Source organism: Canis lupus, chromosome X (genome assembly GCF_011100685.1).
Source record: "Canis lupus familiaris isolate Mischka breed German Shepherd chromosome X, alternate assembly UU_Cfam_GSD_1.0, whole genome shotgun sequence".
Taxonomy (NCBI): Eukaryota; Metazoa; Chordata; class Mammalia; order Carnivora; family Canidae; genus Canis; species Canis lupus.
Window position 1 is genome coordinate 43,138,501 of NC_049260.1, and position 15,263 is coordinate 43,153,763.

Sequence of the window (15,263 nt, forward strand, 5' to 3'; positions counted from 1 at the left end):
CCTCAAAGAGTTAAAAATAGACCTGCCCTACCACCCAGCAATTGCACTGTTGGGGATTTACCCCAAAGTTTCAGATGCAATGAAATGCCGGGACACCTGCACCCCGATGTTTCTAGCAGCAATGTCCACAATAGCCAAACGGTGGAAGGAGCCTCGGTTGTCCATCGAAAGATGAATGGATAAAGAAGATGTGGTTTCTGTATACAATGGAATATTCCTCATCCATTAGAAACGACAAATACCCACCATTTGCTTCAACGTGGATGGAACTGGAAGGTATTATGCTGAGTGAAGTAAGTCAATCGGAGAAGGACAAACATTGTATGTTTTCATTCATTTGGGGAATATAAATAATAGTGAATGGGAATATAAGGGAAGGAAGAAGAAATGTGTGGGAAATATCAGAAATGGAGACAGAACATAAAGACTCCTAACTCTGGGAAAGGAACTAGTGGTGGTGGATGGGAGGAGGGTGGGGGGGGTGGGGGTGAATGGGTGACGGGCCCTGAGTGGGGCACTTGACGGGATGAGCACTGGGTGTTATTCTGTATGTTGGTAAATTGAACACCAATAAAAAATAAATTTATTATTAAAAAAAAGAATGCTCAGAGGTGTTGCATTCTTCTCAGGACATCTCATCAGGAGATACATGGTATCAATACATCTTTACTGATGATGTTAAACCTGATCACCTACTTAAGGTGTGATTGATGGGCTCATCTTTTGTGAATTTATGATTTTTCCCTCTGCAATGAATAAACATCACAGGGGAGATACTTTGAGAGTATCCCATAAAGATTTAAAATGGCATTATAGGAGAACTATAATGTCAAATTAAAGAGTGCCATTTTATTTGGTTTTACTAGTCAGGATCATAGTCTCTTTTCCTATTTTTCTGTTTTCCTTTGGTTTCTTTCATTCATGTTTTCTAGTTTGTTTTTAAAAATATACATGAACTCTGAATTATGAGGATGACAGTGTAATAGAATGGAAAGAACATATAAGCATTTGTTGGGAGGCAAACCTGGATTTGAATACTAACTCTCCTGCTTGCTGATCATATGACCTAGAAAGAGGCCTTTTAGCCTGAGCCCCTAAATTCTCATCTGTAAAAACACCTAATAACAAACCATCTCACCGAGCTTTTTGAAAGACTTAAAGCACTATAACTATCTGGCACTCAGTAAGTGCTCTGCAAATGTCATTTTTTTGCCTTCCTTAATACCCAAGTGTTTACTATTGTTGTCACTAGGGTAATTAGACTCTCCTTTTTTGGCTGGGTGGCTCTAGGATATAGAAATTTGACAGATTGTTTTAAATTTTTGTTCATGTTCTGACACCACTAGGAGTTTAGTGAAAGGAAATTGCTGGACTTTTTTTACAGGTATCTGAGTCACTGGGGAGAAAGCAGCTGGAATTGTTAAGTTGATGGTACATTCTTACAGCTCACAAGTATCTTCTATCTTATACCTTTGCAAAACTCATTCAGTACCTCTTGTATTTGAGGATTTGCTTTTTGTGGATGAATAAATAGATATTATGCAAAAGTGGCATTTTTTATTTCTGCCTCTCCTGTGTTCCTAGTTTTTACTTATGTTTCTTCCTTCATTATAGAACTGTCTTAATGTAGAATTTAAGCAGGGCAAATCTCATGTGGTTACTGTCTTTAATCAGAATTAACCTAATATGAGCTTTTGTTTGCAACAATGTAGTCTCAGGTTAAGCAAGAAAGAAAACCCTGCAACACCCCACTCCTCATCCTTGAATTTTTAAAGTTTTTTTAAAACTTAAAATTTAATTAACATATGGTGTATTATTACTTTCAGAGGTAGAGTTCAGTGATTCCTCAGTTGCGTATCATGCCCAGTGCTCATTCCATCAAGTGCCCTCCTTAATGCCCATCACCTAGTTACCCTAATCCCTCACCCACATCCTCTCCAGCGACCCTGTTTCCTAGAGTTAAGAGTCTCTTATGGTTTCTCTCCCCCTCTGGTTTAAAAAAAAATGAATTTTTAAAGGCTTAAGTGAAACTTTTTCTTTGTTTTGTCCCCCTTGATCCAAATTTTATTTCCCCATTCCCAAACTTGACTTGTTACTTGTTCTCTTCCTAAGTTTTTAAGGCAGGGATTTACTTAATTATTGCTTTTTTGGTACTGATACAGGTTTTTGGGGCGATACATTCTCTAAATATCGCCCTGGAAATCTCCCAGAAAGTGTTACTCCTATAAAATCAGTCTTGCCAATTTTCCCTTTGATCTCATGCTCCATTATGGTTCTGGCACAGTACTGTTACTGATCTTCTGTATTACCATTTTTGATAGTTTGTTCAGCATGGATTTGGGCGGGCTTAGTTTCAATTTTTTTTAAGATAGTGCATGATAACTTTTTTCCTGATTACTGAGTTTTCAGTTCCGCCTTAAATTTTGTCACTGAGGCAAGTGGCTCTCTCACCTCACTTCAGCTTAGTCCGGGCCCTGTGGTGACCTCCCAGATGAGTTTTGCTCACAACTTTCTTTTGAAATGGAGGCCTGATGTTCAGAGACACCAAGACTGTCAGATATTTCAAGCCAATTCGTCATCTGCGAGGAGATACTCATATATTCCCCCTCTTTTTGCTCCTATTGTCCCTTCCCTATCACATGTGGGACTCTCCCCTCAGCCAAAGTCCTTGTCTATTTTCAACTGCTGCCATTGAGCATGGCCACATTGCCAATAGGGTGCCTGGGATCACTTCTCCATTTAGAGAGGTGAAAGGCCAGGGCCTCGCCCTCCAGGAAAAAACCCCAAATGACTGTTGAGTTCCTCCAGACCCTTGTCAGAGCCCTTTGTGGACCAAAGATTTCTTTCTCTGCTGGAGTCTGTCAGCTCTGGCAAAAATCAAGTTTTCTCACCCTAATCTTACCTCATCCACACAAGTTTCTTTGAGAAACTATGGAAGAGAAAGGCTTTCTTAGAATCCTCAAATGTCAGAACTGGAAGGGCCCTTAGAGACTATTTCGCCCCAACTTCCCTCATTTAGCAGAACATATAACTTCCTTTGCTCTAATTCCACGTTCCAAGGAATCCCCAAGGCCATCTCATAATAAAAATCAGGAGCAAGTCAAGAGCCAAGTTAATCAAGGAAGTAAACTACTATGGGACCAGCTGTGCTCAGGGAGGATTGAGTCATCAGAAATCCATCCCTGGTCCCAGGATTTGTTTATTAGGGATTTTCTTCAAGGAGAAAGGGAAGGATCTGTGGTAGCTCAACATCAAAGCTTTTCATGGGGCCAGTGCGACTGCAAAAGGTTTGATTAGCATGCATCAGCATTGGGTAGTTTTAAAAGTCCTGCTTTGAAGAGGCCTGCCTTTACTTCTGACTGGTCCAGGCATTGTGGAGAAGTGGGCAATGTTTGCCTCTGTGCTGCTCACGTCCCCCAAAAAAGTACCTCACCGGGTCCCGTACTCAGAGCATCTTGCTTTCACTTTGGAAGCACATCAAAAGCCCTTGAGACTGTGCTAGGATGGGCTTTGCAGGGTATAGCTTCCTTCATATAGCTACATTTATAACAAGATTCCCCTGTGTAAAGCATCCTCCCATCCACTGCTCTACTTGAAGCTGTAGTGAAGGTAATTTTTGGCCATACTTTACAGGTAAGGAAACAGGCTGGGTCTAGTTAACTCTGTAAAGCCATGTGACTAGTAAAAGGCAAAAGTTTTGACTTTTGAATCCAGAAGGATCTCACATCCTACGCTTTTCTACTAAGCCATGACACCTCAAAGGCACCAGCATATGCCACAGCAAACTAGCCAACAGAGGACCACGCAGCTGAAACCACTCTCTTGATCTTATTTGCAATTAATTCTAGCATTATGATTGAAACATGCTTCTGAGAAGCATGCAACAAATCTGAGGATTTAGTGCTAGTCTCAAAAGATACATTGGGATTCACATAGGGTGGCTATGAATTTACCATCCTATAGCTTTATTCTCAGAATTTTCCCTCAGACTCATGGAAGACAAAGACATCTCATCAGTTGAAGTAAATGACTTCTAAGAATGCTTTATTCACACCTAAAAGGATCAGATCCAATTGTAGATCTGGATAGTATTTATCCATGTGCAGTGAACAGTGAGGGTGTGCATGAGCAATGTCCATGGGTAATATACTTACTTTTTTCAGTTAGATTTCATGTAAGATAGCCTATCTTCAAGTTCTCAGTAGACACCAAGGAGGCTGCATCCTTGGGATTAGGAGGGGAAATATCAAGTTAGGTGAGCAATTCTGAGAGAAACAGGGAGGCTCCAGGTGGCAAAACTCTAAATAGATTGTGAGCTGAGATCATTTGGACAAACCAAATTACTTAGGGACTTGGGACATATGTCATATCCCTGTCTTGGGTGCTCAGAAAAGAACCCAGGGTGAAATCTGGACACAAGTCCAACACTATCACCAGTCCTTGGAATTAGACCCATTCTCCTCCCTTGCCTTGGGTCTATCTGATCAAAAAAACAATTACACTTTTTTAATTTTTTTTATTCATGTTCTTGCCCAGCTTTTGGACACCCTGTATTTGCACAAACTGCTCAGATGTATTGGGAAATACAATTGTGTGATGTGCAGTTCACTGGCCTGATGGGTGGGGTGTTCAGGCTGGGATGGAATGCTGCTAGGGGGGTAAATGGAGAGGAGTCAAAGGAGTTGTTAGCTCACAGGTTAGTGAGCAACCAGTCTAGCAGTTGTTTCCTAGCCATGTTTCCCACGGCTTCATCCAGTTGTCGTTCCTTGGCAAACTTCATGACCTCTTGAAGAAGATCCCCTACACTGTACCCCTTCTCTGCCGCCTTAGCTGAAACTTCAGGAAGCTGTGGAGAGAGCAGAGGTATTTTGAGTCACATAATAATTTTGGAGAAGGGACCTGGATGGATTAAATGAAGCACTCCACCCCTGTCACCCCTGAACTCATCTTCCCACCCATGCTTCTAGGATTAGAGTAAAGCCTGACACAGATCCAGGACCGGAGGCTCCTGACAGGGCTTTCCCTTTTCCTTGCCCCCCCCCCCTTCAATGACAGATAAAAATGCCACAGGACTTTCTCTTTGAACTTTAGAAAACAAACTCTGGGATCATGTGTGTTCACCAAATACATCTTATAGGTGCTAGGTCCTTCAGTTAGTTTGTGATTATTGCTAGGTCAAGGTTAGGGGTTGCCATTTCCCAACTTCACTATGAAAAAAATATGAGATTGGAAGTAGGGACAATCTCCTGGTCCTGGACTGAAAATAATTTGGTTCAGGATCTTATTTAACTCCATGTAATGTAGAAAACACAGCTGTGGTGTGTGTGTGTGTGTGTGTGTGTGTGTGTGTGTGTGAGAGAGAGAGAGAGAGAGAGAGAGAGAGAGAGAGAGAGAAAGAAGAGAGAGAAGAGAGAACTTTTATGTTTATGAATGCTGGCCTTTATGAAACTGATTAGGGTGAAACAAGTGTGGTGCCTCGGGCAAAAAATTTAAGAAGGCAAGTACTCTTGGGGCACTTGCAGGACCCCTGAGTTTGGGGAGAAGTTCCCTTTTTTTTTTCTTTCTCCAACCCCTTCAAACTCAAAATGTAAGACTTAAAAATTGCTCCCTGAGATGTGTTACCAAATAGTTTGTTGAAAGGGTCCTGTTAAAATGAGCTAACCTCTCTCCTTGTCTTGGTGGAAATGCACAGGCCTTGAGGTATCCAGATCCCCATTTAGTTCACGGTTAACCCCTTTTGTCTTTGTGTGAAGTGAAAGCAGTTTGTGAAGTGCATAGTAAGGAATAGGATTGGGAAAAAAATTGGACTGCTCCTGAACTCTAAGTACCATGCTGCCTCCCTCCCCCTGCCCATTCCAACCCTCTTTTCTTCTTGTGCTTGTTGCATTGCTTACCTTCTCCAGTTGTCCATCATCATCTCCCATGAAGTAGAGCATGGGAACGTTAAATTGGGAGGCTGCAATCCACTGCAGGACAGCCTGAAGCTGCTTCTGCAAGCTACTTGTTGAGCACTGATTATTAACTATGACTTCAGGTCCAGGAGAGTCCTGATGGTTCTGTGACATCGCACCATCTTGACTACACCTGGAGCCACCAACCTGGTAATTGGGGTTGTTTGCCAAGGCTGCTTGTTCCTCCAACTCAGCGAGGGCTGCCCCATTATTACTATACTTAGCCATGATAAGGCACAACTTCATCACAGATTCTACCAGTTGATCTATAAATTGGCGGTTCACTTGCTTCATCCCACTGATAAAGTCAAGTTCTTGATTGTCCTGGCATTGTTCTTCCCCTCTGTCAGACTTCTTGGACATGGAAGCTGCTTTGTTTGTCCTGGGCTCAGAACGCTTGTTCTCGCTTTCACATAGGTCATCACAGTTGAAGGGGCTCTCACTAAGCAGTTTCTGAATCAGCATTAGAACGATGTTTGACATATCCAGCTTCTGGGAGTCCAGCTGTTGATTGTCCTTTAGAGAGGTAGAGGGTCCAGGAGCTCCATGAGATTCTAGATGTTTCATTGAGAGTGCCTTGGCACTTTGTCCACTTCCACACTTTTCGTATTGGGCACTCTGAGTCATATAGCCTGTGGTAGAGCCAGGACAATCTTCTTCACATGCATCTTTGCCTTTGGCCTGCTGGGTCAGATGGTACTGGATCAGCGTAAGGGCAGACACAATCAAGTCCTTTGCCAGTGAGTCTGTGGAAGGGCTGATCTTTTCTCTTTTTTCCTCTTTATTGGCACATACTTTGCCAGGCATCTTGCCTTGGTTTCCTTGCTTTTGGTTCCACATGGTCAGGCTCTCCTTGAGGATGTGTTCACCGACTTTTTCAGCACTGGTCAATGACTTGCACTGCTCTGGTTTCATTTTGCCTTTGTCCTTCCCCTTCATCTCAGCTTTCACGGCTGAGAATTCAAGACTTTGGTTCTTGCATTTAGGGTCATGGGACCCCGCTTTCAAGGATGCGTATGACAGACTCTGACATTTAGTCTCCTTCTTCTCGCCAAGAAGAGCACTGACCAGACGCTTCAGCATAGCCTCCATGATATCTGCAGCATTTTGTTTTCCGTGGTTGAACAGATTCCTCTTGACAGCTGAGACAAAGTCTGAGTCAGTCATCAGGACCCCAGTGATATTATGCAGGTTCTTCAGGCAGGAATCAATCAAATCAGACACAATTTCTTTGGTGTGCTTTAACAACACCCTCTTCAGGACCACACAGGCCGGAATTGGCTTCCCAGAGCTATGTATTTTCAAGGTTTTCATAACAGAGACCATCATGTCAGATGCCACCTGATTTGCATAAACCATGAGCCCTTTGCTGATACAATCTGCAAATTCTTTGCTATCTCTTTGGCACATCTGTTTGTCTCCACTCTTGTTCTTGTTGGATAGTTCACTATACAGGAAGGTTTTCCGGCCACCTTCCTTACACTCCTCCCCAGTGCCTCGCATTTCTGCAGAGGTCAATTCCACAGCATCATGGGCCATTTCAGAAGCAATCTTGCTCACAGGGCTGCGAGGGCTGTTTTTCCCTTTGTCCCCAGGGGATGGGTAGATTGAATGATGAAGGCATTTGCTTCCACCTTCCAACTTCTCCTTGATTTCCTTACGGGCCATCTGGATTACCAGAGAAGATAGTCGGTTGACATAGAAAGAAAGGTCATCCATAGAACATTCGCCATCAGGGGAAATAACTGCCCTCTGACTGCTAGGAGATTTTGCTGGAGGAGTAGAAGGACTCTGATTATTGTTGGTGTTTTTGGCTGCTGTTATTTCGAGACGTAGACTTTGAGGTCCGTTGGCCATATAATCCATGTTCACTTGATCAGCATAGACGCTGTAGCAGTTCCCGGAGGGTATTTTGTGATATTCGCCATCTGTGTCTCCTACTTTATGTTTACAGCTAGAGGTTGAGGGGCTCAGTGCATGTTGGAAACCCAAGGCATACTTCTGGAGGTCATTGAGAAGCCAATTAAGGACACTTATGGGATCAGAGGGAGCTTGTTTGAAAAGGCACACGGATCCCTCTGTCTAAAAAAAGAAGAACACCTATCCATAAGAGTTTGGGTAGGGTACTTCTTTCTTTTATTTTATTTACTTATTTTATTTACAAAAAAATATTTTATCCCTAATTTTATTTATAAGATAGATCTTCTAAACTGCACAGATCAGGGACTAGGCCTTTAGAATTTGCATGGAACATAATATACAATTGCAATCATTAATACACATTTAAACACAAGTGGCAGCAGCAAAAGCTGAGTATATACATTTGTACACTTAACTATTTATATATCAATTTATTTGTTGATTTCATCTGTGTATGTGTTCTTATCTCAAAATGTATGTCAAAAATGTATCCTTATATCATTGTGTGCATATGCACATCAATATAGCAATTCATAAGTGTGAACATCTCAGTAGATGTGAGAATGTGTCAGTCTGTATTGTGCAATGTGAAAATGCCTATGTGTATGTTTGCCGTATATGTGTATGTCAGTGCACATGTGTATGTGTAAGCACGTGTAATAAATAATATGTTGACATCAATACCCACTGCCTACTGTATAAGCCAACATGTACATGTTAGTGTGTATATTTTGTTATGTGTGTGGGAATATAAACATAAGAGTGTGTATATCAGTGTGTCTGAGAATATGTAAATAAGCAATTGATTTGAAATGATGTGCATATATTTATGATATAAATCCAGTAGCATGTATCATGCAGCTATAAATGCATTTGTGTATATTAGAGCATACACTCACATATTAACATATATGCTCATTAACACATTAATGTATAATTAATGTATGAAATATTAATAAATGTGTATGTTAAAATATGAGTACATATAAATAAGTGAATGTATAATGACTGTGTAGTCTGTCAATTGGCTATCATTTGTTATGTTTATATGCTATGTCTGTGCTTGAGAATGTGTGTCAGTATCACACACACCGTGGCATTTGAGTTTGTGTGTGAGTACATGAGTGGGGATGTTCTTGCATTTGTGTCAATGTATGTATCAATGCATACAAAAATAAGTGACTATCATTTTGTTTAAGTTTCTATGTGTGTGTATCAACATGAAGTATATTTATAAGTGTGTATGCTTATAGCTGAGTCTATATGGTCACTGTGTTTTTATCAAATGTTATGGGTGTGTGAGTATACATTTATGCATGGTGTGCATGGATATATACATGGATGTTTATGTGTGTCATACATGAGCATGTCAAGGTATCTGATTGTATAACTGTGTATCTTTGTGTATGTGTGTAAGTCATTGTTTAAGAATTAAGTTTGTTATATTAGTGCTTGTGTATATTTGTCAATGTCATGTGTAGCCAGACAGGAGTATGCTTTTGCTTGTATAAATTATTTTTTGTTAATATGTATAAATGTATATATCAATGTGTGTGTCACTTTGTGTAGATTTATATGCCTATGACTGTGTATGCACAAGTCTGGATATGTGTATCTGTACTGTACACATCTTCTACTTGGCACTTAGTGCCAATCCCCTCTTTGCCCCTTCCATTGCTTCATCTCCGGTCTTTTCACAGAATTCCTGGAAACATAAGGTCAACAATAAGGTCAACTTTTTGCAAATAGGCTTGATACAATCAAGGAGATCTGCCTTGTGTGCAGGAAATATGGACTACTCTTAAAAATAAATACTAGTTATAATTTATTCCTTTCCTGAGACTCCAAAATGGAGTTGGCCACCCCCAACTGAACCCAAAACTATTTAGAGAATATTTTGTAACTGGCATTTCCTTCCTTAGGGGCCACTCTCATCATTCCAAATGTGTCCGGGGCCAGAAATTACATTTCTCATTATAGCATGAGTCCAAGAAGATAGAAAAAAGAAATATTTGGCTCTTTTGCACCAAAACAAAATATTCTGCTCCAATACCAGCCACTCCAGGCATGTAGGACTGCGAGGGTGACTTCTCATGTGCTTTAATGCCTACCCCAAATGAGGAGCCTAACAGATATAATCTAGAATACTTACACAAAACAAAAGGACTCTGTGTGGAACAGTGGCATGCAAGTCTAATTGGTTCTAACTTTATGGTACCCAATAGCCTAGGTAATCTCTTAGACAAGGGGGTAGGAACCAGGCAACTATAGTACTTGGTCATTGTGGATTCACTCTGCTCCATATCCTTATTCATTCTTCTTGGTTTCTGAGCAATGTAGGGCACTCAAGCCTATTATAAGCCAGCAAAGTACATTGCAAAGGATCTTGCTTATAAGCCCATATCTTCATTATGATAAGAAGAGCATTGAACTTACCGTGCCTCTAAACTTAGGACTATGTTCTTTAGAATGTCGTAGTAATAAAATTTATGGGCCTGTATGACAGTAGTTATCTTACTATCTCTGAACCAGAGTCAGACTCAATATTGGGCTCAGACTCAATATTGGGCTCTGAGAATTAGAAAGGGTGAGCTCAGAAGCTAACCATACCTTAGACTGGTCTTGCTTCTCAGTATCCTTGATCACAATAATCTCTTTTTCTTCCAGATTTCCCAAGTTTAAGTCACCTTCTGAACTGGAACCAGCAGCATCCTATGGAATTAAGGGGTAAGATTTTTATGTACAGTTGCTTTTTGAGACTTTCCTAGGCTACCACTTCAAAATGACTTCAAATGACTGTTATGTCTCTGATTATCCCTCTTCTTTCTGAAGGAGCAGTAGGACTGTAATACCAGCTAGTCTTTGAAGAATGATAAAGTTTCTACCACAAATTACTACTCTCCTTGCTCTAATCCCACTGAAGATATTGACAAAGTTGTCAGTCTCAGGAACTATATTTCATTAATCATCAAACTTTTAGACAGGTTTTTTTTAAATCTCACTTCTCTGATATACTATTTTCCATGCTGCTTTAATTCTTTCAGCCGTACCAACAACTTAAGTGGCTTCTAAAATGAGATTTGGTATCAAGAGTGACCGTAAATTCTGAACTAGGGATCCTGGCTTGCAAAATCAATGGCTTTCCATTTGAGGCTCCTCTACCTTTCCACTCTCTGCCACAAACTTTCCCTTTCCTCATGCTGTTACTGATAACCCTCTCGGCAGTTTTGCACTGATTCCAGATGAGGGAAACAGAGAATACTCACCTTGGAATCTTTATCTTCCACATTCAGGGTGGACACATCAACAAAGCATATCTGCATCAAATTAGAAGAGTAAATTTAGAAAAACTCTAAACACCTTAATCTCATTCTGGGAGATGACAATGCCTACCTTATAGGGTTCTATAAAGTAGAGGATTGATTGATATACTGCATGTAAAGCATTTAGCAGCGTGCCTGTACATAGTAAGTACTCCATAAAATGCTAATATAATTATTATTAGGCACATAGAAACTTAGCATTACTATATCTCCTAAATGAGAATGCCTATCTGTCAGAGAGAGGCCCAAAATATCATATCCACATTTATTAAGAAAACTGAGAAGAAAGGTGGCTTGCCCAACTGACACAAACTCAAAGGTGGAACTTTCTTTTTTTTTTTAATTTTTTATTTATTTATGATAGTCACAGAGAGAGAGAGAGAGAGGCAGAGACATAGGCAGAGGGAGAAGCAGGCTCCATGCACCGGGAGCCCGATGTGGGATTCGATCCCCGGTCTCCAGGATCGCGCCCTGGGCCAAGGGCAGGAGCTAAACCGCTGCGCCACCCAGGGATCCCAGGTGGAACTTTCATTAGAAGTTGATTCTCTGGGCTCCCAGTTTAGAGCACTTTCTGCTATAGTGTTCCCCAAATGTGGTATTTTTACTATTAATGATATAGGATATTTTAGGTGGTACATAAATAGATGTTTGTATTTAATAGGTACATTTGTTGTTTATTTGGAAAATACACCCTAAAACATCAAACCTGTGGCATTGTGGACACTAATGCTTAGGGTGATGGTAATTTTTAAATGTATTTGAATTTAAATTCATTTTTAAAAACATTGCAAAAACACATATTAAGTAAATAATAGTATAAGTGGCACTTGAACATGATAAAAATGTGAAGTACTACGCAAATCACTCAAAGTTTGGGAAGCAGAGCATGAAGCATTTTGCCCTCTTGAGGGAGTCCCACTTTAGTGTAACTTACTGGTAGCTAGGTGACATTGTGACTTCAGAAGTGTTAGGTAATAGGGGCTGGTAACTAGGCAACCACCACTCCTCCCTCCCACAGGCTCCCCCTTAGTCCTCCCTCCCCAGGTCCTTTATATCACATATGGTTCCGCCTCTCCCTTAATTCGTCCTTGTGTGATGTATAAAGCACACTGATCCCCCACAGACCTCATTGAGCTTGGTTGCTTAGAGACATCACAGTATCACTCTCCATTAGTCTATCCTGGGTTCCAGGATATTTATACTTATACACCAAACCTTTCTACTCCTTGGTAATTTTTTATCTTACCACTTTCCGGTCCTGATCTTGCTGTCCTGTTGGGCTGTAGAGATCTACCTTGCACACGCCCCTGCGGCTGTGTAACCAGTCAATATCATCAGACATCTGTAAACAGAAAGAAAAGAAATCCGAATATTTGTATATGGTTTTTAGAAACTAGCTGAGTTTGGATAAGAACCTCTGAAGGGCTTTCTGAAACCCATCTCTTGTCTCAATCAGGTTTAGGTTAGGAACTGTGGGGTGAGCAAAGAAGGAAGGACACTATGAAATGTTTGAGTTTGATAATCAAATCATTATCTTTTAACACGGTCCTTAGTCTCCTTTCATTTATACTCCTCACACCAAGTATTTGGAATCATGGGAGTATTGTATTAACTTGTGAGAAAGCCAGTCAGAAAAATGGCAGGCTGGGAAGCAAACTTAAAGATCTAGAGACTGTGAGGATAAAATTTAATGATTTGCTTCTACCCAACTCCACTAAATCTCATCTGTGTCTGCTCTTGTTTACTCACTCTTGAGTACCTCAAAGAATAAAGCTCACCTCATCCTCTTTAACTGAATTTTAGCTAACTCCAGTTCAATCAGAGTCTTTCTCATTACATTAAAGAAAGTAAAATTAGGTAAATATCCCTAATACTTATTACACAGGGCCATTGGAAAAGATTAGGGTCAATACCAGTACAGTGAATAAATAGTCCTTTTTTTATCAAAACATATAAGATTCCAACATATAGAATGAGTTTCTGAATGTTGAGAAAAGTCTAATAGCTATAAATATAACCAAGAGACAAATGTCTGAGGGAAGACCAGACCCTGATCCTATAGCCCAAGTTTAATTTTAATTTTGAAAGAAAAAAGAACCTCTGCCAACTACCTTTAGCCCCCTTGCCACCTCCAACCCTGGCCCGGAACTTAAAGTCTAAGGGAAATGGCAGAGCCACTAGCTAATTTTTGCTATGTAAGACCTCAGATCTATGTTCAGGAAGATACAGTTAAGAGCTCAGTAGAATTGTTTTGGAGCTTGAATTTGATTTCTTTTTAAAATTTAACAAGAGAGGTTTTTTTGCTAAGTTATTAGAGGGCTGTTGAATTCCTTTCCCCCAACTTCCTTCAAAATGGACACCCCTTTTAACCTCTAGTTCCTTCTCTGTCTCCCTTCTTCCTTTCCCCTCCCTCTCTCTCTCCTTTCCTCCTCCTTCTCTCTCTCCCTCTTTTTCCCCTTCCGCCTTACTCCTCCCTTCCTCCCTCTCCCCTGCCCTCCTCCCTCCTCCTTCCCTCCTCCCCTCCCTCTCTCTCCCTCTCAACATTTTTATGACATCAATCCTCTGGTTATCTTTTCACATGATAATATTACATTTCTATTCTTTGTCATTCCCCTGACACAGATCTTTTTGGGTCCTCACTTCCCTGAAACCCATCCCTGAAAAGGTTTTAGGAAAGGCCTTCCCACACCCGCTCAGAAGAGGGAGTTTCTTAAAAACAAACAAACAAACAAACAAACAAACAAACAAAGCTAAGAGATGACTAGCGTAGAAAAAAAGAAGGGGAGTCATAGAGGTACTTCATATGATTTGGATACAGCCTCAGTCCAAATCCTAAAGAATGAAAAAAATTGTGGACTCATTACCTTGATAATGAAGCTATTTTAGGCTTTTGGCTGAAATTGTGCCACCCAGAAGGGAGATGTGCCCCTTTAGATGGAACTGGGCAGTGCCAAGTTCTTGGGCACCTGCAGCTGGCTGCCACCCCCGTCAGCAGTTGGACGAGACTGATGGGCCAGGCTTTTCCCTGCTGCCTCTGACCCTGGGGTATGACAACATGGTTGGTTGGGTCACAATGCCTGAAACTAGCAACCTCAGCAAAGGCGTGGCAGTCTGGCAAACTCAGTTGCCCTTCACATCAAAAGCACTCAGGCTGTCTACTGTACAACAACCTTTTTCTAGGAGGGCACACATATTTATTTCACATTTTGTCCAATTTATAATCCCTTCAGACTTCCTTTCTCTTTCCTCTTCTTGTTTCCAGAACAATCTAATCATATTAGTTACCAGTTTGGTGGGGGTCTGTATTTTTCACATACAGAATCACCACTAGCCTTTATGAATAATACAGTATTAACTTTCACATCTTGTCTTATTTCTCTTTGGGTTTCCCACTAGAGATTCAGAGTTATGTGGCAAGAGATCTTTGGATTTACGTAGAAACAGAAAAAATGGCTAAGTCCTGTCTGGTTATCCTGAGAGTAAAAATAGAAAGTTGGGAGGCTGCCTTAATAGTTTGTGGTTTCACCTCACTATCAAGACACCCCCTTAGCTAGTCAAAAAGAAGTCAGAAGATGCCCTTACCTTTGTAGTAGCAGAGTAGGCTATTCTGTAGAAGCTTGGAATGATTTCTTTTTTGTTAATTGGGATGCTGTGATGACCCCTCCAGTCTGACCCAAGATGTTACTTCTTTCCTCAACCCTCCATACTCTCCTAAAGCCTTCCCTGCCAGCTGACACCAGAATTTCTACTTCATGACATCGCTGTTTCTATAGAGAACAGTGACAACATAAAGTTGGGGGCTCCATTCTTAGGATTCTGCAAGCTCTAACTTTCATCATGAGACATAATTATCCCAGAAAAAAGGCCAGTCTACCTGGGATATGGTCAGCTTGCACAGACTTTTTTAAGCTATGAAAGGACCTGAGCCCGGCTTATTCTTTTTCATTATATGGCCAGTGCTGGGTTGCAGGCTACCATATTCTTTAGAGGATTTCTGTTAGACTTTGAGATGCCTTTAGTTTAGCCCCAGTTTGGAAACATTAACCCATCATCAAATGGCTCACATTGT

General features: G+C 40.8%; 1 protein-coding gene across 2 annotated transcripts; it reads right to left on the minus strand.

Annotated features, from left to right (window-relative positions):
* Nucleotides 1-4,501: 4,501 nt before the first annotated feature.
* On the minus strand, nucleotides 4,502-14,934 carry AKAP4 (A-kinase anchoring protein 4). Of its 2 annotated transcripts, none has more exons than XM_038587451.1 (6): nucleotides 14,059-14,216; nucleotides 12,441-12,536; nucleotides 11,138-11,188; nucleotides 10,482-10,583; nucleotides 5,895-8,033; nucleotides 4,502-4,846 (listed from the first exon to the last, which is right to left on the minus strand). In XM_038587451.1, exons 2-6 carry the CDS (start codon nucleotides 12,534-12,536, stop codon nucleotides 4,691-4,693), a joined length of 2,544 nt encoding a protein of 847 aa, XP_038443379.1. In that variant the 5' UTR covers nucleotides 14,059-14,216; the 3' UTR covers nucleotides 4,502-4,690. The 2 variants fall into 2 exon arrangements, with proteins under 2 accessions (XP_038443379.1, XP_038443380.1); XM_038587452.1 differs by lacking the exon at nucleotides 14,059-14,216 and adding an exon at nucleotides 14,777-14,934 and having other exon boundaries at nucleotides 4,522-4,846.
* Between the last annotated feature and the right edge of the window lie 329 nt (nucleotides 14,935-15,263).